Source organism: Zerene cesonia, chromosome 11 (assembly GCF_012273895.1).
Source record: "Zerene cesonia ecotype Mississippi chromosome 11, Zerene_cesonia_1.1, whole genome shotgun sequence".
In the NCBI taxonomy this organism is placed as follows: Eukaryota; Metazoa; Arthropoda; class Insecta; order Lepidoptera; family Pieridae; genus Zerene; species Zerene cesonia.
Genome location: NC_052112.1, coordinates 5,740,842 through 5,758,345, shown reverse-complemented (window position 1 = coordinate 5,758,345; position 17,504 = coordinate 5,740,842). Strand labels below are relative to the sequence as shown.

Here is a 17,504-nt window from a genome sequence, read left to right as displayed (position 1 = left end):
CACTACCGCAGATAGAATGACGATGGGTTCTTAACCACACTCTTTGAGGTGTTTTAAATATCGAGGATTCATCTAATTCGTCGAAATTTCGCGCTTCAATAGTTGGAGTTCTCATGTCGGTGCTATCGACCGTATCGACTTGTACGGGCGATATGTCTAAATGCATATCATCTAAATCCCTCTTTGGGGTAGAAACGTTCTTCAAATCTGAGGGTAAGTGAGAAGGATCGACCTCAACTGTGTTACGCTCGGCTCGTTTTTCATATTTCTTTTTTCGTTCACTTCTAAACGAAGCCGTAAATGACTTGACACTCCTTCGTAGTTTAGATTTGACTGTTTTCGAACTACGGATCGACGCAAACGAAATATCAAAAAATCCAGATTGCTTACTCAGATTCATTGAACAAATTGATGTGTCATCATCTTCCCTAATTGGAGAAGAAGTAGTAGCAACAAACTCTCCTGCTGGATCCGTCGGTTTTACGCTTTCTGGACTCACAGGTTCGACAGTTATATCTCCAGGTACTTTAATAACGGAATCTTTTTTTGTGCGTTTAAATATAGTAGGCCTATTTTTAAATTTGAAAGAATCTTTAATTTTCAGTCGTTTTATTGATTTCCAAGTTGATTCCTCTGTTTTATCCGGTGATAAGTTAGTTGTATCTATAGGGCTTACTTGGAAATTAGAATCCGTCGAATTGCGACTTCTTTTCTTTCCCGAAGAAATTGTTGTTGTGGACTCTTGTAATGCTTTACATTCGACCGACGTTGGTATTAAAAATCCTGTTTCATCTTTATAATCTAAATCGCATAAACTTTTGGTAAGGGAATTCGAATTCAGAGAACCAGTCTCTGTTAAACAATCTACGATATTAAAAATGTTCATAGACTTATTTTTAAAAACTTCCCTTTTATCCTTCATATGACCTCGGGTACCATGCAAATAGGGCATGTGTTTGTTTTCCTTGTCACTAGTTTTGTATTTACGTAATTCTATATGTTCATTTCTTTGATTTCTATTGTTAAAACTAAAACGTAAATCGTCTATAAACGTGTTATCTATATTATTAATACTGCTTTTCCCATCATAACTGTTGTTCTCGCAATTATTCCCTTTACTATTTCTAATCCTGTCTCGTGCAATTTGCAAACGTTTTTCCCTCTCATCTTCGAGAATATCTTCATTTGTTTCATCACTTTGTTTATTAGGACTAGACCGGCGACCCGATAGTCTTGCCGATAATCTACGATACAGAGAGCTCTTTGGAGTGGTTTGAGGTCTATTGGGGGTAGAGCGGATAGCTTTTGTTGAATTGTTAGGGGTATTTGAATGAGGTGAAAGGACAAGCGAACGACCGAAAGTCTCCCCATTGGCCATAACCTGAAACATGTGTGAAACACACCACGCAATGATGTAATGAAGCCATTCCATCGTAATCATGCAGAACTATTGAGACATAAAAAGCGACTAACGAATTAAGTGACTGATACATAAAGAGTTTGAAAAATGATAGTTTTGAAATAGTTTGACATTTTTAGTTTATAAAGTGGAGAGGAAGCATTAAAATATACACATTAAGAGTTGAACTTGAGGTGTGAATTGATGAATGTAAATAAACTGTGCTTATGTTATGACTATGCTACACCAAAGATCTCTATGTGAACATGTAAGCCATATAATACAACTGAAAATAAAGCCAAAATTGAAATACACGCATTTGGTTTTGCTAAAGCAGTGAAGTATACATAAAAACAGACAATGGGTCGACTTTTAGCCGTGCGGAGGAGTGAAGTCAGTGCTTGGGCAAAACCTACTTTTTTACTTTGCTATCCTATTTTTCAAATCTATTAGCTTATCTACTATGGATATAAGGTATTTATGGGAAAAATGCAATCTAAGCATGAGAACTGGAATTTCAGGTATACTTTGAGATGCCAAGATATTTTCTATACACGAAAATACGAACTAATCTAGTAAGTGCTCAAAAGAATAAGGAAAGCAAACACCGCTACTGTTCTGTATCTAACAACAATCGTGATCTTGAACATATCTAAATACTATGCATGCGAAGAGTATATATTAGGTAGTTGCTCATCTATTTCATCTATTAATATTTTAAAACATTGTTTAAAACTTCATATATCAAGTCCGTTATTAATAGACTGTCTTACTTGATCAATCCAAAAAATCATTATCAATCCATTAATTATCATTAATTTATTAATTTACTTACAACGTGAGTGCAATCAGGATCATCAAGAGGGCAAGAGGCGCCGCCATTGTTGGCGAGGACTTCGGCCATGTGTTGCGTCTCATCTTCAGGAAACCCCACGAAGCACACGCGAGCGCCCGCGAAGACTCTTAATTTGTGCTCTTTCTGAAAGTAAATTAAAATTTTAATAAAAAGATGATAGTACAAATCGGGATGATTTATTATAATTGATTAATAATTATAATTGGCAACAAAAGAAAAATATCAATATAAGAGTAGTATTACACTGGTCTACAGTCATTTTGTTGCCCAAGAAATGAGATTGATTTTTGGTGTATTTATATTCAAAATTCATAAAATTATAAATGGTTTTGTAAGATTTGCTCTCGTTTTCTTTTCAATATATATATTCATTTACATTTGAAAAATTGTAAAACATGAAACCAAATAACATATATATTTATAATGTCGGGTTTTTTCAGAGAAAATATGATATATCGAAGTAAATAGAGAGTAAAACATGTTACATTTCCATAAAACGCCTTTTAAAAGATTTTCCTTTATAATTTAACAGAGGACAGCCTCTTTTTAAAGACCAGCAATAATTAATTGTTCAAAATACGACAAAATCGTAAAAAAACAGCACATTCAGTACCTTCATAATTATGTTCGTGATTTAGGCACTCAAAAATATAAATGCTTGCAAAAATATCCATAGCAACACAAAAAAAAAACAGAATCGTAGAGCTGTGTTATTAATTCGGATATTTCTCTATAAACTATACTATACATTATACGAGTATGTAGGTCTTACTAATCGAGTTTAATGAAACTTTACAATAATATATCTTATACACCACAATAAGACATGAGCTATATAAATACTCGCTATTGCCCGTGGGTTCGTAGTGGGCGGGAGAAATCGCGCGGCACAGCTATTACTACATAAAATCAATCCGCCGACGTTATTAAAATAATATTTTGATAATGTACGTATTACAACTTACAATCATACTATCATCTGTGGCAAAGCACGCGGGGTCATCGCGTCGCTCCCAACAGGCGTCCACCCAGGACCGCGACAGCACCGGCAGCCCGAAGCCCGACGCGTATCGATACTTGTCACCCGTCGCCGCAGCCGCAATCAGATGCGTCACTTTGCTCGACATGTCCTTGCGGATAGAACCCCCCATATAGTGTATGAGTGTGATCAGGTACGTCTGCAAATATACGTATAATTTAACTGTTGAACGATAATTTAAATAAAGAATGATTTAATCAAAATCCTTACAAGTTCATCCTTTTTGCGAAAACCTGAGAAACAAATGACGGCTCCGCGCATGGCCAGTGAATATAGAGGACGTGTGTTGGCCGGCGGAGGTTCCTCTCGCTCCGCGAGCTGAAGGACTGCTGTTGGACCCAGCACCCTGCGTAATATGTTTTTCATATTATTTCATTAATAAACAAAAGACATGTATATACAACTTATTTATAAAATTCCCGTGTCACAATGTTAGTTACAAACAAATTACAGACAAAATCCTCCAAAAGGGCTGAACCGATTCTTATGAAATTTTGTGTGCATATTGGGTATGTCTGAGAATCAGCCAACATCTATTTTTCATACCCCTAAGTGATAAGAGTAGGGCAGAACAGCACTACTTATTTTATTTGCCGGGTCAGCTAGTATTATATAAAGTTGATGCGTTTACCACTGTTAACGTAAAATTTATTATGCGCTTATAAATTAAATTACGGTTCTTTTAAAAATTCTAAAATCTAGATAATATAAATAATTGCAATACATAGTATGTAAAAATAGTAATAAAGGTTCATTCATAAAATCATCCATATTCATTCACTCGAATACGTGTATATGTGACATTCTCACTGTTTCCGTCGGGCTGAATGAACCGGAAGGACGCCACGTTGAATAACAGAATTAAAAATAGTCACCCAATTAACCAAAATATTTATAACACAACAACTTGCCCGAATATAAGAAAGTTATAGTTTAAAAATAGTAGGTAATAATACAAATAATGTAATGGTTTCCGAATGTACATACGTTTAAATCATGTTAATCAATAAATTACAGTACTACAAATTGCGAATCTAATAACCTATCATATTATATTTTTCTTAAATAGTATTTGCTATCAAGACCATGAAAATATATTCATCGCTTGATATGAGAAAGGAAGAAGACAAAGAGAAACATTATGTTTAGGCAATATGTTTTAGGAGTTATCATCGTAATCCAGGTGGAGGCAAATCCAAAAATCATCGAAATCCGTTAAGTCGTTTTTACGTTTTAAGTGTTGTTAATAACTCGCTTATCTAATATTATATTTATAGTTCGAAACGAAATTTGATATTATTATTTATACTGTTTAATATGAGTTTAAGCCTCATTTTTATGCTAGAGTTATCTTTAATTACTTTTCATTGATTTATATCATTTCTAACTCTTCTATTTAAAATTAAGGTACAAAATGATAATTTTAAATTTTTTTTCAATGAAGCAATGAAGTATACTTATCAACATTTTGGTCTTGTTCAAATTGTAATCTTGTAAATTGTTTTAATCTTGAATATCTCAAGCAGTTAATGTCTCATAATTTGTTATATTGAGATAAAAAGTCCTCTTTAATTCAGTAAATAAATTTATTCTAATATAGTGTACAATAATTATCATAGAAATGCATGCATGCAATGGACGTTATTGGCACTATAGTAGTGTCAAAAAATACCGAAACTGGTGGAATTAACCTCCATGTGTTCATTTAAATTGTTTACTCATAGCAGAGGCAGAGGACGAATGCTAACATTTTTTAAAAAATAAAATATATCGCGTGACGCGGCCGCGGCGCCGACGTGGTTTCAGTGACGTAGCACCAATATTTACAGTGGGTAGGAAGAAACGTACTCAACGATAACATATTCACATCAGACATGAGCCGATTTAAATAGTTCTGACGAAGAATATATGATTCTGTGGAATGTGAGTAGTCATACATGTATAGATACTATCTTCTTATATTAAAGTAGGTTAGATCGGAGCAGAGAAATATTAAATGATAGATAGTTAATGTCCACAAATAAAAGAAATCACATCTGGTAAAATAATTAGCCTAATTAGCAATATATAAATATTTTAGAGGCCTTGAGAAAAGATTTTAATAATACAATACAAAATGACAAAAATTGTGGCAAGAAAAGATGACCAACATTTCACATGTTCGAGACTGTTGAATTTTCACGTCACTCAGAAGCTCTTGAGGTGCTTCATCCTCTTCCGGGGTAGGAGGTAATCGTGTAGGTCCCATTCTTACAATATACTGTCAACACTAGTCCGAAAGTACACATAAACACGTTTATAACAACAACCAATGAAACTATGTAACATCGTATCGGTCGCCACCTCCATCATTCATAAAACCGGCACGCGTTATCCAGCATACTTCACTACGCTACGTACAAATAAAATATTTTGACATGAATGTATATTCCGTAACTATCCTTACTCGATTCACTTTAGTCTGAACAAAGACCGATCAGCACGCACGTTATGCGTTTCAGGATAGATTGAAAAACAGCCGCGAGGAATGTTGGCCGAAAATAGCGAGGAGCGTCGTGCGGTAGCAAGGGCGACCCTCGTGCTACGCAGAGCGTCGTGCTCGCGTCGTCGCCCCGCGCATATATTCATACACCTACTTACACCTTTATTCACAACGTTCAGTGAATACACATAGATCACCAACTTTTATGTGTAATTCGAAGACTATGAAGCCGTCTTATTGCACGCACATTAAAACAAATCGGTCCAGTGAGCAAAATGTAATTGTCTTTAATTGACAATATTTGAGGCTAATCGACTAAATTGACTCAAAATATTGCGTGTATGCGAGTATTTAAAATACACCTTGACCAAGAATACATTATGGTTATTGAAATGGAACATGCTAATTACTCTCTCTGTATTGATTAGTCAATTTTCTATTAGAATAATTTCTTGGGATGATACTAAAAAACACTATCTACATAAGATACATTATTCTATTATAAAAGCATATAGATAGCAATATGCTCAAATGGACAATTTATGATCTTTAAATTACATATATGAAATGAACTCGAGAGTTAGAATTATGTAATGTAGACGATCAATAAATTTTAGACGTTATATCCACTGTAAACCAAGTGTTTGTATGCATAGTGAGGAATATCTATGGCTTACAAATAATTTTTATGTCTCAAGTTATTAAAACAATCACGATTTGTTTATATAAATTTATGTAAATTCCATGAACTTATCATTATTATTTTATTGCGTTTATAATATTATAAATAAAAATAATATCATATGATAAAGAAAATTTTCGAGAAAACATTATGTTTTGGCTGGTGGTGATTACGATACGTTTAATAAACAAGTTAGGTGAATCATCCGTAAACCCAGAAGAGTGATAAGTAGAACCTAAAATTAATTTTCTCAAAGCAAACATGAGTCGAGGTGTAAGGTGGCCAGGATTGGTGCGGCGACCGTTTAAAACAATAAACATTTAATCTCATCAATTGGTATTCATGTTGAAACAATGAAATGTTCTTCAAACAAGTCTTGGTCCACCAGTCGATATTTTTAGTAATCTGAATATTCCCTTGAATTATTTATTTTCTTTGTTATGGTACGATGGTTTGGTAGGTAACATGTATAGTGTTTTTATTAGGGCAATAACTGAAATGTCTAGAAATTCTAACAATATTATGAACGCTACATTAATTTTGCAATCGCAAGCTAACGCGTTGTGCGGTGTGCCAATGTTTTTCAATTACAAATAACGATCAGTTTTAGCGCAGTAGTCAAAGCGTTTATAGCTCCATATTAAAATCATAAATCATGTGATCGGCCTTAGATTAATATTTTTCTCAATTTACATTATCGACACATTTAATGCATAAAGCTTATGAATGAAATGTATTTAAATAGCACAAGCAAATTCTGCATAGTAAATTATAAAAAAAAGTTATAAAAATATGTTTAACACCTTTTAGAATAAATCATGAAAGAAAGAAAGAAACATTTATTTGAATTGTTAATTTTTAAATTAATGTCGATAGTCCATTTCAGGTGGCAAATTTTATTATTAACTTTCAAACAAAGCGAAAATTGTACAACTATTAAATGTTATTTGTGAATTATAAGCGAGCGATATATACGTATGTATCTACCGTAATAAAATAAAGCTGAAGAATTTTTTTCGATTGAAAACGCTTGTCACAGGAACTATTGGATAGATTCAACAATTATTCTTTCATCGTTAGATATTATGTACGTAGTTCCTGAATGATAAAAGCTATGTTATATTTGCGATGTCGGAGAGGACCGCTAGTAATATATACTGTCTTTTAACTGTGGGTTCGCCTGCGTGGCAAATTTAAAAAAAAAAGGTAAGAACAGATAGCACCATCTGTGGGAATTTATAAAACTTGGACTGATTCAAATACTCATCATATTGAATCTTCCTATGGTAATGAGAGGTTTGAATGGTGGAACGTCACTATAAAAACTCGTAACCACACATAAGTTATATACAACAAACTTGCTTTCGTCGTTGTCATCTCTTTGCTGTGTTGTTGTGCCTATGCACAACGGAAAGAGATGACATCCGCGCTCTATAGCTTTGGTATACGCTAAGGTTAAAAATCAAGGTTCAGGTTGTTTAGACAAATCGTCTAGGGAAAAGAAAATGCAAATTTTATAATTTATTATTGTATGCAAACTGACCTGTACTTTGCCTTATGCGCAGCATCGAAAAGGTCCCCATCGAATGGTGTGGTTACAAGATAGGCTGGGGGTGTGGGTGGAGGCTGGGATAGAGGTAGCCCCTCGGGCCCGGGCACCGCTAAAACGGTACCAAGTCGTTCGCAAGCTGCACGCACTCGCTCACACTCCAGACATAGCTCGCTCACGTACACCACCGCCGTAGATGAACCTGCCAGACAAATGAACTTCCGTTTTTTATTGGCCAATATAACTGTCGAAAAATAATTAATGAATAAATTTAAGTTTTATTTAGTTATTTGAAATGTAAGGTAGATTTCTAAGAATAGCAAATTCGTCTCAGTGTATACCAACCATCTAGTCATAGGTATCAAATAAGTTTGTACAGAAAAGAACTGCACAAACTTATTTGATAGATTTTTGGTACATAAGAACTATGAGATAAGCTCATTTGGTCTTTCGTATACAAAGATTTTTATACAGGCAGGCATAAAAACGCTTTTGTACATTAATTTTTACAAGGATGTACCATATGTGAATACGTATGCGAACGACGGTAGGACGATTTGATCACAGTATTCAAATCCCAAAGAAGGAAATTTGGTATATCGCATAAGGAAGTCGTTAGCTATAAACAAGATTTATCTTATCACGACACAGGTCGAAAAGAACCAGACACTGACGTTCAGAAATTTTCTTTGATCCTGCAATAATACCTTTTTGAATGCGTAATTTGTAAACAATTATGCAGATATTGAGAAATTTTTCGGTGTCCTTCTTACGAGAAGATCTATTTACTAGTAAATATACTTACAATCTACATATGAATTATGATTGTAAATTTTTTCATGATATATCGTTCGTTAGTGATGACCTTTTGAGACGTCATAATGTTAATGGTTCAGGGTCGATGAGTCATCTCTGCGACACACAGGGAACACCCGGCCCTTTTGGCACACAACACTCAATGAAAATGGAACCATCATATATCACGAAAATTTCAAAGGAGGGTTACAGGTATTTGTAACTAAGGTAAGAAATTATTTATGCACAAATTATTCAGGGTGTTTATTTCTCTACACTTTTATTAACACATAGTAATTGATATCTCCACACATACTAATTTCTTAGTACTTCAAGTATTCATTTTTATAAGTTATACGAGCTTTTGCTCGCGGATTCGCAAGCGTTAATTCAGAGTAGTTTAATAGATGTTATTATACACATAAACTATCCTCTTGAATCACTCTATCTATTAAAAATATCCGAACAAAATCCATTGCATAGTTTTAAAGATTTAAGCATACATAGGGACAAAGAAAGCAACTTTGTTTCATACAATTGGGCACAGGTAACCATGTCTGAATTTTGTTGTAAATAAGAGCAGGGTTGGAGACACAAGACGGCAAGCCTAATATTTATGTAATTCACAATATGAAGGCATGTACTTGCCACAAAAGACGATATCTTTAAAAGTTTATTATTGGCAAAAGTTGAAAAGATGTAAAATTTTGATAGTATTTTGAAACAATTAAAAAGTTTCTTTAAAATTTATAATACTCAAGTTATAAAAGCTTTTACACAAAATTGTAACAAATTGAACCATCTAAATGTTAACATCATATTTTTATTATAGGGAATCTAAAGTCATTCAAAGTTCAGAATAATGACCCAAAAGAAGGAATAGATTGTGGGTTTAGTTACCACTCAATTGCTTGTCCTGATCATAAAAAATAATAATCAGCTTTTTCTTACTTTCTCATTTTTTGCAACCACAGTTTGAGACAATATAAACAATGGACAATGGAATTTTAAAAAACACTTTTTCACAATAATTATTTAAACCTATACATTTATCTCCCATGGCATTATTATGATATTGAAGATATATTTATTACTTCTTTTTCAAGATATTTTGTACATTATAATTCAATTTAAAAGTACAATTGTAATACCACCCTTACTCTTTGTTTATAATTATAGCTGGTTTCACATAATAATCACACACAAAATTATTAATAAAAGCAATCTATAAACTACATTTTAGGACACAATGAAAAACAAAGCTTAGCATTTTATCAAAACATATTATTTTCCTTTAAAAAATATAAAATCATTTTTTTGTAACCAATCTAGAAATCAATTTTTTTTTTCATTTTTAAGCACCATCATTTATTTAAAAGGAGGAATAAATAAGAACAGAATCTTTAAATATAATATGTCCCTCTTTACCAAGAATCAATGGCACGCACAAATTTTCAGTTTTAAAAATATTTATATTATTTCTGCTAAATATATTTAAAACAAACCAAAACAAATATATGTAAGTTATATCACAAGAATCACACCTCAATTTATACATGCAAGTGCACTCACATCCTCCACCGAGGTATGACCGAAGTGTTTCAACCAACGCTAGCATGGTTGGCATGACAATTGTGAACCACACATTACTCCATCTGCAAATGCTGTGCCTATTGACATTAATAAGCAAAAAATATAAAGAAAAACGAACTAAAATATAATTTGCTTATTTATAGATTGGAAAAAATAAAAAAAGTTAATATCTACATTATGTTTTTGATTTAAATTTGTGGAATATGATGACTTCTGAATCCAGGTTTTGTGGGAAATCAAGTTTTAAAATTATGAAACACAAAATTATGACATTTTTAGATTTCTACATTATTAATTTTAAATTGTTTTTGAAATACACATAATATTTCTGTAAATATTTTTGAAAATAAATGCAGATTTATATGTTTTGTTGAATTTAATGGCAATGGTGTTCCAAGGTTCAAATGTTTATCAATTGACACCATTTATGCAAGTTCAAGAGTTAATATTATCAGATCACTTAATAACTTACATATCAATGTTATTTTCACAATCCTACACAACATTTCTAATGTTTATATTATGTTAACTTACATAAGTGTAAAATGCACAACATTTACAAATGTAATGACTACATTATATTTAAACCTTGTCTGGAAGGTCAAATTACAACATACATGAGACATTTTATTGGCTATTAGTAGAAGTTAAAGTAAAGTCCAAATAACGTTTGTTTAGTAAAGTCGAAATAATGTTTGTTTTTTAGCAAAACAACTACAAATGAGTTTATAAAATTTATTTTGTTGCTTTAATCTATTAAAATTTTGAAGAATATATTGTATTTTATTATAATTGAATATCTAATCTTTAATCACTTCAGACTTTTAAAATATTTATTTCATTGTAATTTGCATATAATTTTTATATACTATTTAACTACGTTAATTAAAGGGCTATAGATTTTACGGTATAAGTTTTAAAGAATTTTTGAACGTACTTTTATAAAATAATTCATAAATTAACAGTTAACCGATAACACATACTGTTTTAATTACAATTTTTTCCCATCATATGTGACAATCAAAATTAACGCCAAACTCAAAAATACGTTATAATTTTTTCAGTAATCAAGCAGAACAACATCACTTTTCCTATATACCTACTAATTATAACACAGGGTAAACTCTGATGAAAAACATGAAGTTGTGTATTAGAAAATTACCTACCATCATTTTCTTGAGTTTTGTCAGTTACAGTAGTGCTTCCTGTTTGTGACATGCCCCTAGACAATTCGTCCATCTTGCGTAGCACTAATTCAATAAATATAAGTCATGAAACACAAAATGTAAGAGATTACACATAATTCTTTACACATAACTAAACACAACACTTAGCGAAAATTTTAATGTTTTTCGCTTATAAACAATGCAATCCACTCTAAATACATTTCTAAACTTCAAAATGACCGTAGGTAAACGAAGTGAGCGATCTTCACAGCGATGACAGATTTAAAATGAGGGCTGCCAACATTAAAACATCAATGTAAAAAATAAGTTGTGAATTGTACTCTGTGCTCTGCAGGTATATAAGTAACATTTATAAAACTTACCTACTATATTGTAAAACTATTTTTTATATACTGTTAATATGTAACTGTATACTAACTATTATTTATATACTGAATATGTGTAAACTAAACTTATGTACTTAAATGTTGTGAGAAAATAAACTCTTTTTTATTTTTTTTTTATTTTTTTTTATTTTTTTTTATTTTTGTTTGTAAATTATGAAAATGGCATTGACCGATTTTTTATTTCTTTTATTCGATTGCTGAGGCGGGATCACGGTAACTGGCATAAAATATTTACCCATCGTCATAACTACTTAAGTTAAAGACACTCTTCTCTGCATATTTTCTATAGTTTATAGTTTTTATATTGTAGTTCTTAATCTGTGACGCTTCTTTAGGGCCGCGGTTAACTTATTCTGTGACTTTTTTCATAAAGTAAATAAAAAAATACCCATAGATTAGACGCCGTTGGCGCCAAATAACATACAGCTTAGCTGAATCAGCTACATAGATTACTAAGAACTCTCCGCCCATGGCTTCGGCCGCGTGGATTTCGGTTATATCGCGCGACGTGGTAAGGAGTTCCAAGGACTTAAACTATTTATCAACTAGACTACTAAATTATTTGTCAAAATTGGTTCAGTTCAAGTGTGAAATAATCTTACATAAATATTATAAATGCGAAAGTTTATAAGGATGTGTGTGTGTGTTTGTTGCTCTTTCACGCAAAAACCACTGAACTGATTGCAATGAAATTGCGTACGTAGACAACTGGACTGAAGCTGGACAACTGGAATAACATATAAGCAACTTTTTATCCCGATATTCCTACAGGATACGGACTTACGCGGGTGAAACCGCGGGGAGCAGCTAGTAATCTATAATTTCATGTTGAGCACGAATGTTCATTTGTTTATCGTGAAATATCTAAAAATAGATAAAAATTATAGAATATCTCCATCTTGCACAAAGGTTTTCTATCACTTATTTTATGCTATGCGCCCATAGTACAGTTGGTCATGGTTGTGTGTAAAGTGTGACCTGTGTACACATTTTTATTAAAGTATTTAATGAATTACAAGCCTTTATTTCATCAGAGCTCATTTTATTGATATAAGGTTGAGTTGTATATTAATATGGCTTCACTATTGACATGATATTACTATACTATGGTAGGTGTGATAATACTGTGCTAGCTGTAGGACTTTTTTGATGGCGCGTTCTCTTAATGGGAAATTGCGTTATAGCAACACAGATGTGTTTACATTTGTCAGTAGGTAGGTATAGGTACTATTTTATGTTTATATGTATATCTAAATCTATTTAAATTTTCAATTGTTGAGTTTTATTAGATAGTGGTAGGGAGATTTGTCGGATTCGTAGTGATAAGATAAAAACACTATGAACATTAGCATACCGATAAAATAATACAATGGGATAAGACAATAAATTTATATTTAGCAGTTAATTATTTCAATTCGTTTCTCGACGAGATAATAGAGTTTTAAGAATGGAACATTTTGGCTTATCGCACATATTGAGTGAGCCAGATAAATATAGTCCAGATACTTTGGACTTGTTAGCGGATGAAGAAGCGAGAGAATACTGGTTAAATACATGCGAAAAACTTGTAGATAAATATGTTAATTTTGCATTAACTAATAAAGATGACCCAACAATAGAAATTCGAGCCCTAAAGTTCAAAACTTGTTACGTGGAAGCATTAAAAGAACTACGAGTAAATCCTCTGTAAGTAGATTATGTTGTGCTTATTAAATTACAAGGAAAAGTGTCAATATTTATCCTATGATATAACTGAAAATTTTATTTATATTTTAGTGCTCATGGGCAGTTAACGATACGCTTACTGCTTGATATTAACGAAACCTGCCTTCGAGCACAAGGTTTTTTTGACTTATGGAAACAACAAAAAAAAATTGAAAATGAAGCAGCACTGGCAAACCTTGCTTCTAGACTGGCTGAAATAGATGCTTTTGTTGATGAAAGACAAAAATGGATTGCTCTGTGCAGTGGTGTCTTAGCAGGTATTAAAGAGAATACAAAATATATTTCTTCAATTGTCATACCTTTTAATAATATTGTAATATTGTGTACCATAGGTAATATGTTTGATTGGGGGGCACAAGCTGCTACATCTATTCTTAATTGTGGACTGTATGAGGCATTACAAAAAATTCAAAAAAGACCTTGGCTTTATGATGGCTTTGACAAATGGATTCAAAAGTTGGAGGTAAGAAATGTCATAAAATTAATAATTATAAGAATTATATTGTACAACATTTTTAAAAAATAACCTTTGCATTAACAGAAGACGGTCCATCATTGTGCTGCAGTTTTTGTAGACAACAGTGGTGTTGATGTTGTGTTAGGCATATTACCTTTTGTAAGAGGTTTACTGCTCAGAGGAACATCCATTATACTGTGTGCAAATGAATGGCCTGCACTAAATGATATCACAAATGCAGAGCTTGAAAGTGTACTCCAAAGTGCATCCCATATATGTCCTGTTATTGCAGGTGCTATTGCAACAGGCAATTTAGTTGTGAGATCAAGTGGTCAAAGGGGTCCATGTCTTGATCTTAGAACTATCAGTGTAGGTATGATGATTTGTCATGCTTTCTATTCATTTATTTATGAAATTACGTATGTATCCATAATGGATAAATTGTTTACAGATCTTGCAACTGAGATGAAAATCAGAGGAGTAGACTTGATTATACTTGAAGGTATGGGCAGAGCTCTACACACAAATCTCAATGCACGTTTAGCTGTGGATTCCTTAAAATTGGCTGTAGTTAAAAATGCCTGGTTGGCACAACGATTAGGTGGCCCATTATTCTCTGTTATATTTATATATGAAGACAAGCCTTCACAAACATAACTATATTGATTTAACTTACTATTGTGACTCTTACAGTATTTTATCAGTCTGTCAATATTTAACTACCAGCATATTATTGTCTCTTGATACAGGAAATTTTATACTTGTGAATGTTAATAATAACTGCGTTAATGTCATCTGACATTTTTTGAATATATTGAGTGTTACCCTCAAATAATATTTTAATTTTTTATCAGATACCCATTTATTTAAAAAACAAACCAAATCTTGAACAATTGTTTGTGAATGTGTAAGGAATTAAAATACATATACTCTAATGTGATTTAGCTTTATTAATGGTTATAAAGTATAATGACCTAAGGAAATGAACAATGCCTATGAAAAGAAACTTAACAGTTCATTTTTTACATTAAATATAACTAAAATACCAACAATGTAACCACATTTACTATAATATAATAAACTGCAGCAGCATACAATCACAGAAGTATAAAAATGCACCTATTTACTAAAGGAATCAAATTGCATAAGATGAGTAACACTTCCTTGTTTATAAATTTAACTACAGTGGATCAGGGCTGTATAAGATTTGCCATTCAGTGATTGCATGACAAATTTTATGAAGTCAACAGTACTATAAAACTTCATCTTAATTTTATGCTCAAGATTATAGATTAAGATCTATTGAGCCAGGCGATCACTTTAAATAACAAATAAGCAATGCTTATTGCATAAGCAATTTTCTCCTTTTGTTGCCTTTGAAGTGTTTCTGCTTCTATTGTCATTACTCGTCGGTTTAATTTGGCTATTTGCCGGCGAAGATGAACCAATTCTTCAGATGCTGATAGCCCCTCTCCATTTCCTATTGGCGGGGTTGGATCTCTAGAAATGAAATAATTATTGGCTATTAAAATATACACTGTTTTTTTTTATTAGCATGAATCCATATCTTGACAATCCAAAAATTACCTTTAATTGACTTTAACTTGTAAAAGTATGATCTGACAAGAATATTATAACAGTTTCAAATAGCAATAAATTTGAACTGAATGTAGGTTAGAAATACTTAGAGAATACAAAAGGGTGGAATTTAAAACCGCATCATTTTGCCAATCTGTAGCAATTACCTAGCCTCTCAGCTACCCTTAATTGTAGGTATGTATTTCATGCTTTTTATGTTGATGAGAGGCCATAGTAGTCACTGGCTAAAGCTAGTCTCTTAGTCAGCATTCTAGGCAAGGATGGCAAAAACATTAAATTGTTCTGAGTTTCAAAAATCCATACCTTAGAACCAAACGGGACTCTGTCATGGTAGACTCATTAAGATTGTCAGGATTTGCTAACATTGGGCGAACTACTTCTCCCTGTGAACGAGTGGATCTTATGTGCTGTGGGGGTGAATTAGCAGTTCCAGGAGGAAAGTCATCTGCAGAAGGGAAGTAGTGCTGGTCAAGTGTAATTACTCTTGGTGGTGTGCTAACACGAATCATTCCAGGATCAGTGGGTAGCACAGCATTATCTAATTGAATTTCCCTTGGAGGAGCCTTTGTGCCTAAAAAATTTTTCGAATTATATTTCATAAATTTTACAAATTCCGATGGGTTATTTTGTACAATTAATCACAGATAAATTTTTCCTTTTATCCCATTATTCCATACATTGCTTTTTCCTCAAACAATATTGGTTGTACAGGAAAAGCAATTTGATGATTTATATTTATTTTAAGTTCAATGATTTATATTTATTTTTAAGAGATCATGGGGATAACCAATGGTGTAAGAATTGTTGAAATTGGTGCAGAAGTTCCTGACCTAAGCACATTCAAACAAACAAACAAGCTCTGTATTACAGATAACTAATAAATTTGTAACTATACAATATATTATATTTTATTAATACGCCTGCATAGGTTTTCAACTTATACAAAAATATAATTTCAATTTAAACCAATATTGTTCACCTGAACATGATTATATATACTACTTATGAAAAGTACTCTTCAAATTTACCAATATGCTGATCCTGGCCAACAACAAGAATTCTTTCTGGCACTTTCATGTCAAATTTCTCATTTGCATAGTCCCATCCTGATATTATTCCATTTGGTGTATTTTCCTCATCCATAACATCTCCTGTAGCCTAGATGAAAAAATAAAGGATTTCACTATACAATAGCTAGTTATGATCATCCCTTTTAATTTTATGATCTTTTACATACAATGGTAATATATTATCAGTCAAGAGGTTATTAACTTAAAATGTAATACAAAGAACTGTTTGTTTATTTGTTCAATTACCTTTATTCTTTGTGGTACCGTCATGTTGTGACTTATAAGCCGAGCGTAAGCTTCATCTGAAGTATACTGCATTGTTTTATCTTTCATAAAACCTATGGCATAAAACCTAAAGATTAAGAGCCTTCTTAAATAAATTATTAAATATTAGAACTAAAATATCTGAATTGAAGATTGGAATGAAGGTAGGTATGCAAGTCACCTAAAGAATTGAGTTTATCTCGTTTTATGACTAAATATTTAAATGATAAGAAATTAATTGTCACTCACAAATTTAAAACAATATGTCTGTACAATTCATTTATACCTCACTCGTTTTATTAATGAAGTCTAAAATCCTTTATGATTTTATATTATGATTCCGTACTCCGTACATAGGTCGGAAGCCAGGATTCAGAAACCTGTCAAACCGACATTTTTTCAGTAATGTCAATATAACGTT

The 17,504-nt window shown here is 32.2% G+C and overlaps 3 protein-coding genes across 7 annotated transcripts in view; 1 reads left to right on the top strand and 2 right to left on the bottom strand.

The window, feature by feature from the left end:
- The window catches only part of LOC119830071 (protein ECT2), a 46,656-nt gene extending 34,840 nt beyond the window's left edge, over positions 1 to 11,816 (bottom strand). Inside the window, exons 1-5 of the mRNA XM_038352911.1 lie at positions 11,562 to 11,816; positions 8,002 to 8,209; positions 3,505 to 3,640; positions 3,221 to 3,433; positions 2,235 to 2,378 (exon numbers count right to left, since the gene is read on the bottom strand). Coding sequence (XP_038208839.1) covers positions 2,235 to 2,378; positions 3,221 to 3,433; positions 3,505 to 3,640; positions 8,002 to 8,209; positions 11,562 to 11,634 — 774 coding nt within the window. The 5' untranslated portion in view covers positions 11,635 to 11,816. The remainder of the gene's footprint in view (positions 1 to 2,234; positions 2,379 to 3,220; positions 3,434 to 3,504; positions 3,641 to 8,001; positions 8,210 to 11,561) is intronic.
- A 1,357-nt stretch (positions 11,817 to 13,173) lies between these two features.
- On the top strand, positions 13,174 to 14,980 carry LOC119830018 (4'-phosphopantetheine phosphatase-like). Of its 2 annotated transcripts, none has more exons than XM_038352836.1 (5): positions 13,174 to 13,654; positions 13,745 to 13,950; positions 14,026 to 14,156; positions 14,235 to 14,523; positions 14,602 to 14,980. In XM_038352836.1, exons 1-5 carry the CDS (start codon positions 13,416 to 13,418, stop codon positions 14,805 to 14,807), a joined length of 1,071 nt encoding a protein of 356 aa, XP_038208764.1. In that variant the 5' UTR covers positions 13,174 to 13,415; the 3' UTR covers positions 14,808 to 14,980. The 2 variants fall into 2 exon arrangements, with proteins under 2 accessions (XP_038208764.1, XP_038208765.1); XM_038352837.1 differs by having other exon boundaries at positions 13,175 to 13,654; positions 14,235 to 14,519; positions 14,602 to 14,763.
- Positions 14,981 to 15,081: 101 nt separating this feature from the next.
- On the bottom strand, positions 15,082 to 17,448 carry LOC119830019 (transport and Golgi organization protein 11-like). Of its 4 annotated transcripts, none has more exons than XM_038352839.1 (5): positions 17,370 to 17,448; positions 17,066 to 17,171; positions 16,778 to 16,907; positions 16,053 to 16,320; positions 15,082 to 15,650 (listed from the first exon to the last, which is right to left on the bottom strand). In XM_038352839.1, the coding sequence occupies exons 2-5, from the start codon at positions 17,150 to 17,152 to the stop codon at positions 15,443 to 15,445; spliced, it is 693 nt and encodes a 230-aa protein (XP_038208767.1). In that variant the 5' UTR covers positions 17,153 to 17,171; positions 17,370 to 17,448; the 3' UTR covers positions 15,082 to 15,442. The 4 variants fall into 4 exon arrangements, with proteins under 4 accessions (XP_038208767.1, XP_038208769.1, XP_038208768.1 ...); XM_038352841.1 differs by having other exon boundaries at positions 17,066 to 17,157; positions 17,370 to 17,441; XM_038352840.1 differs by having other exon boundaries at positions 17,066 to 17,157; positions 17,333 to 17,440.
- Positions 17,449 to 17,504: the final 56 nt, after the last annotated feature.

Bases quoted from the DNA above. Each gene is read 5' to 3' on its own strand.
- LOC119830018 (XM_038352836.1), top strand. From the start codon at position 13,416: ATGGAACATTTTGGCTTATCGCACATATTGAGTGAGCCAGATAAATAT. The intron at 13,655-13,744 runs GTAAGTAGATTA...TTTATATTTTAG, and splicing joins GAACTACGAGTAAATCCTCT to TGCTCATGGGCAGTTAACGA. The intron at 14,524-14,601 runs GTATGATGATTT...AATTGTTTACAG, and splicing joins TCTTAGAACTATCAGTGTAG to ATCTTGCAACTGAGATGAAA.
- LOC119830019 (XM_038352839.1), bottom strand. From the start codon at position 17,152: ATGAAAGATAAAACAATGCAGTATACTTCAGATGAAGCTTACGCTCGG. The intron at 16,908-17,065 runs GTAATTGAACAA...TTTTTCATCTAG, and splicing joins CGGTACCACAAAGAATAAAG to GCTACAGGAGATGTTATGGA. The intron at 15,651-16,052 runs GTATGGATTTTT...TTTCATTTCTAG, and splicing joins GAGTCCCGTTTGGTTCTAAG to AGATCCAACCCCGCCAATAG.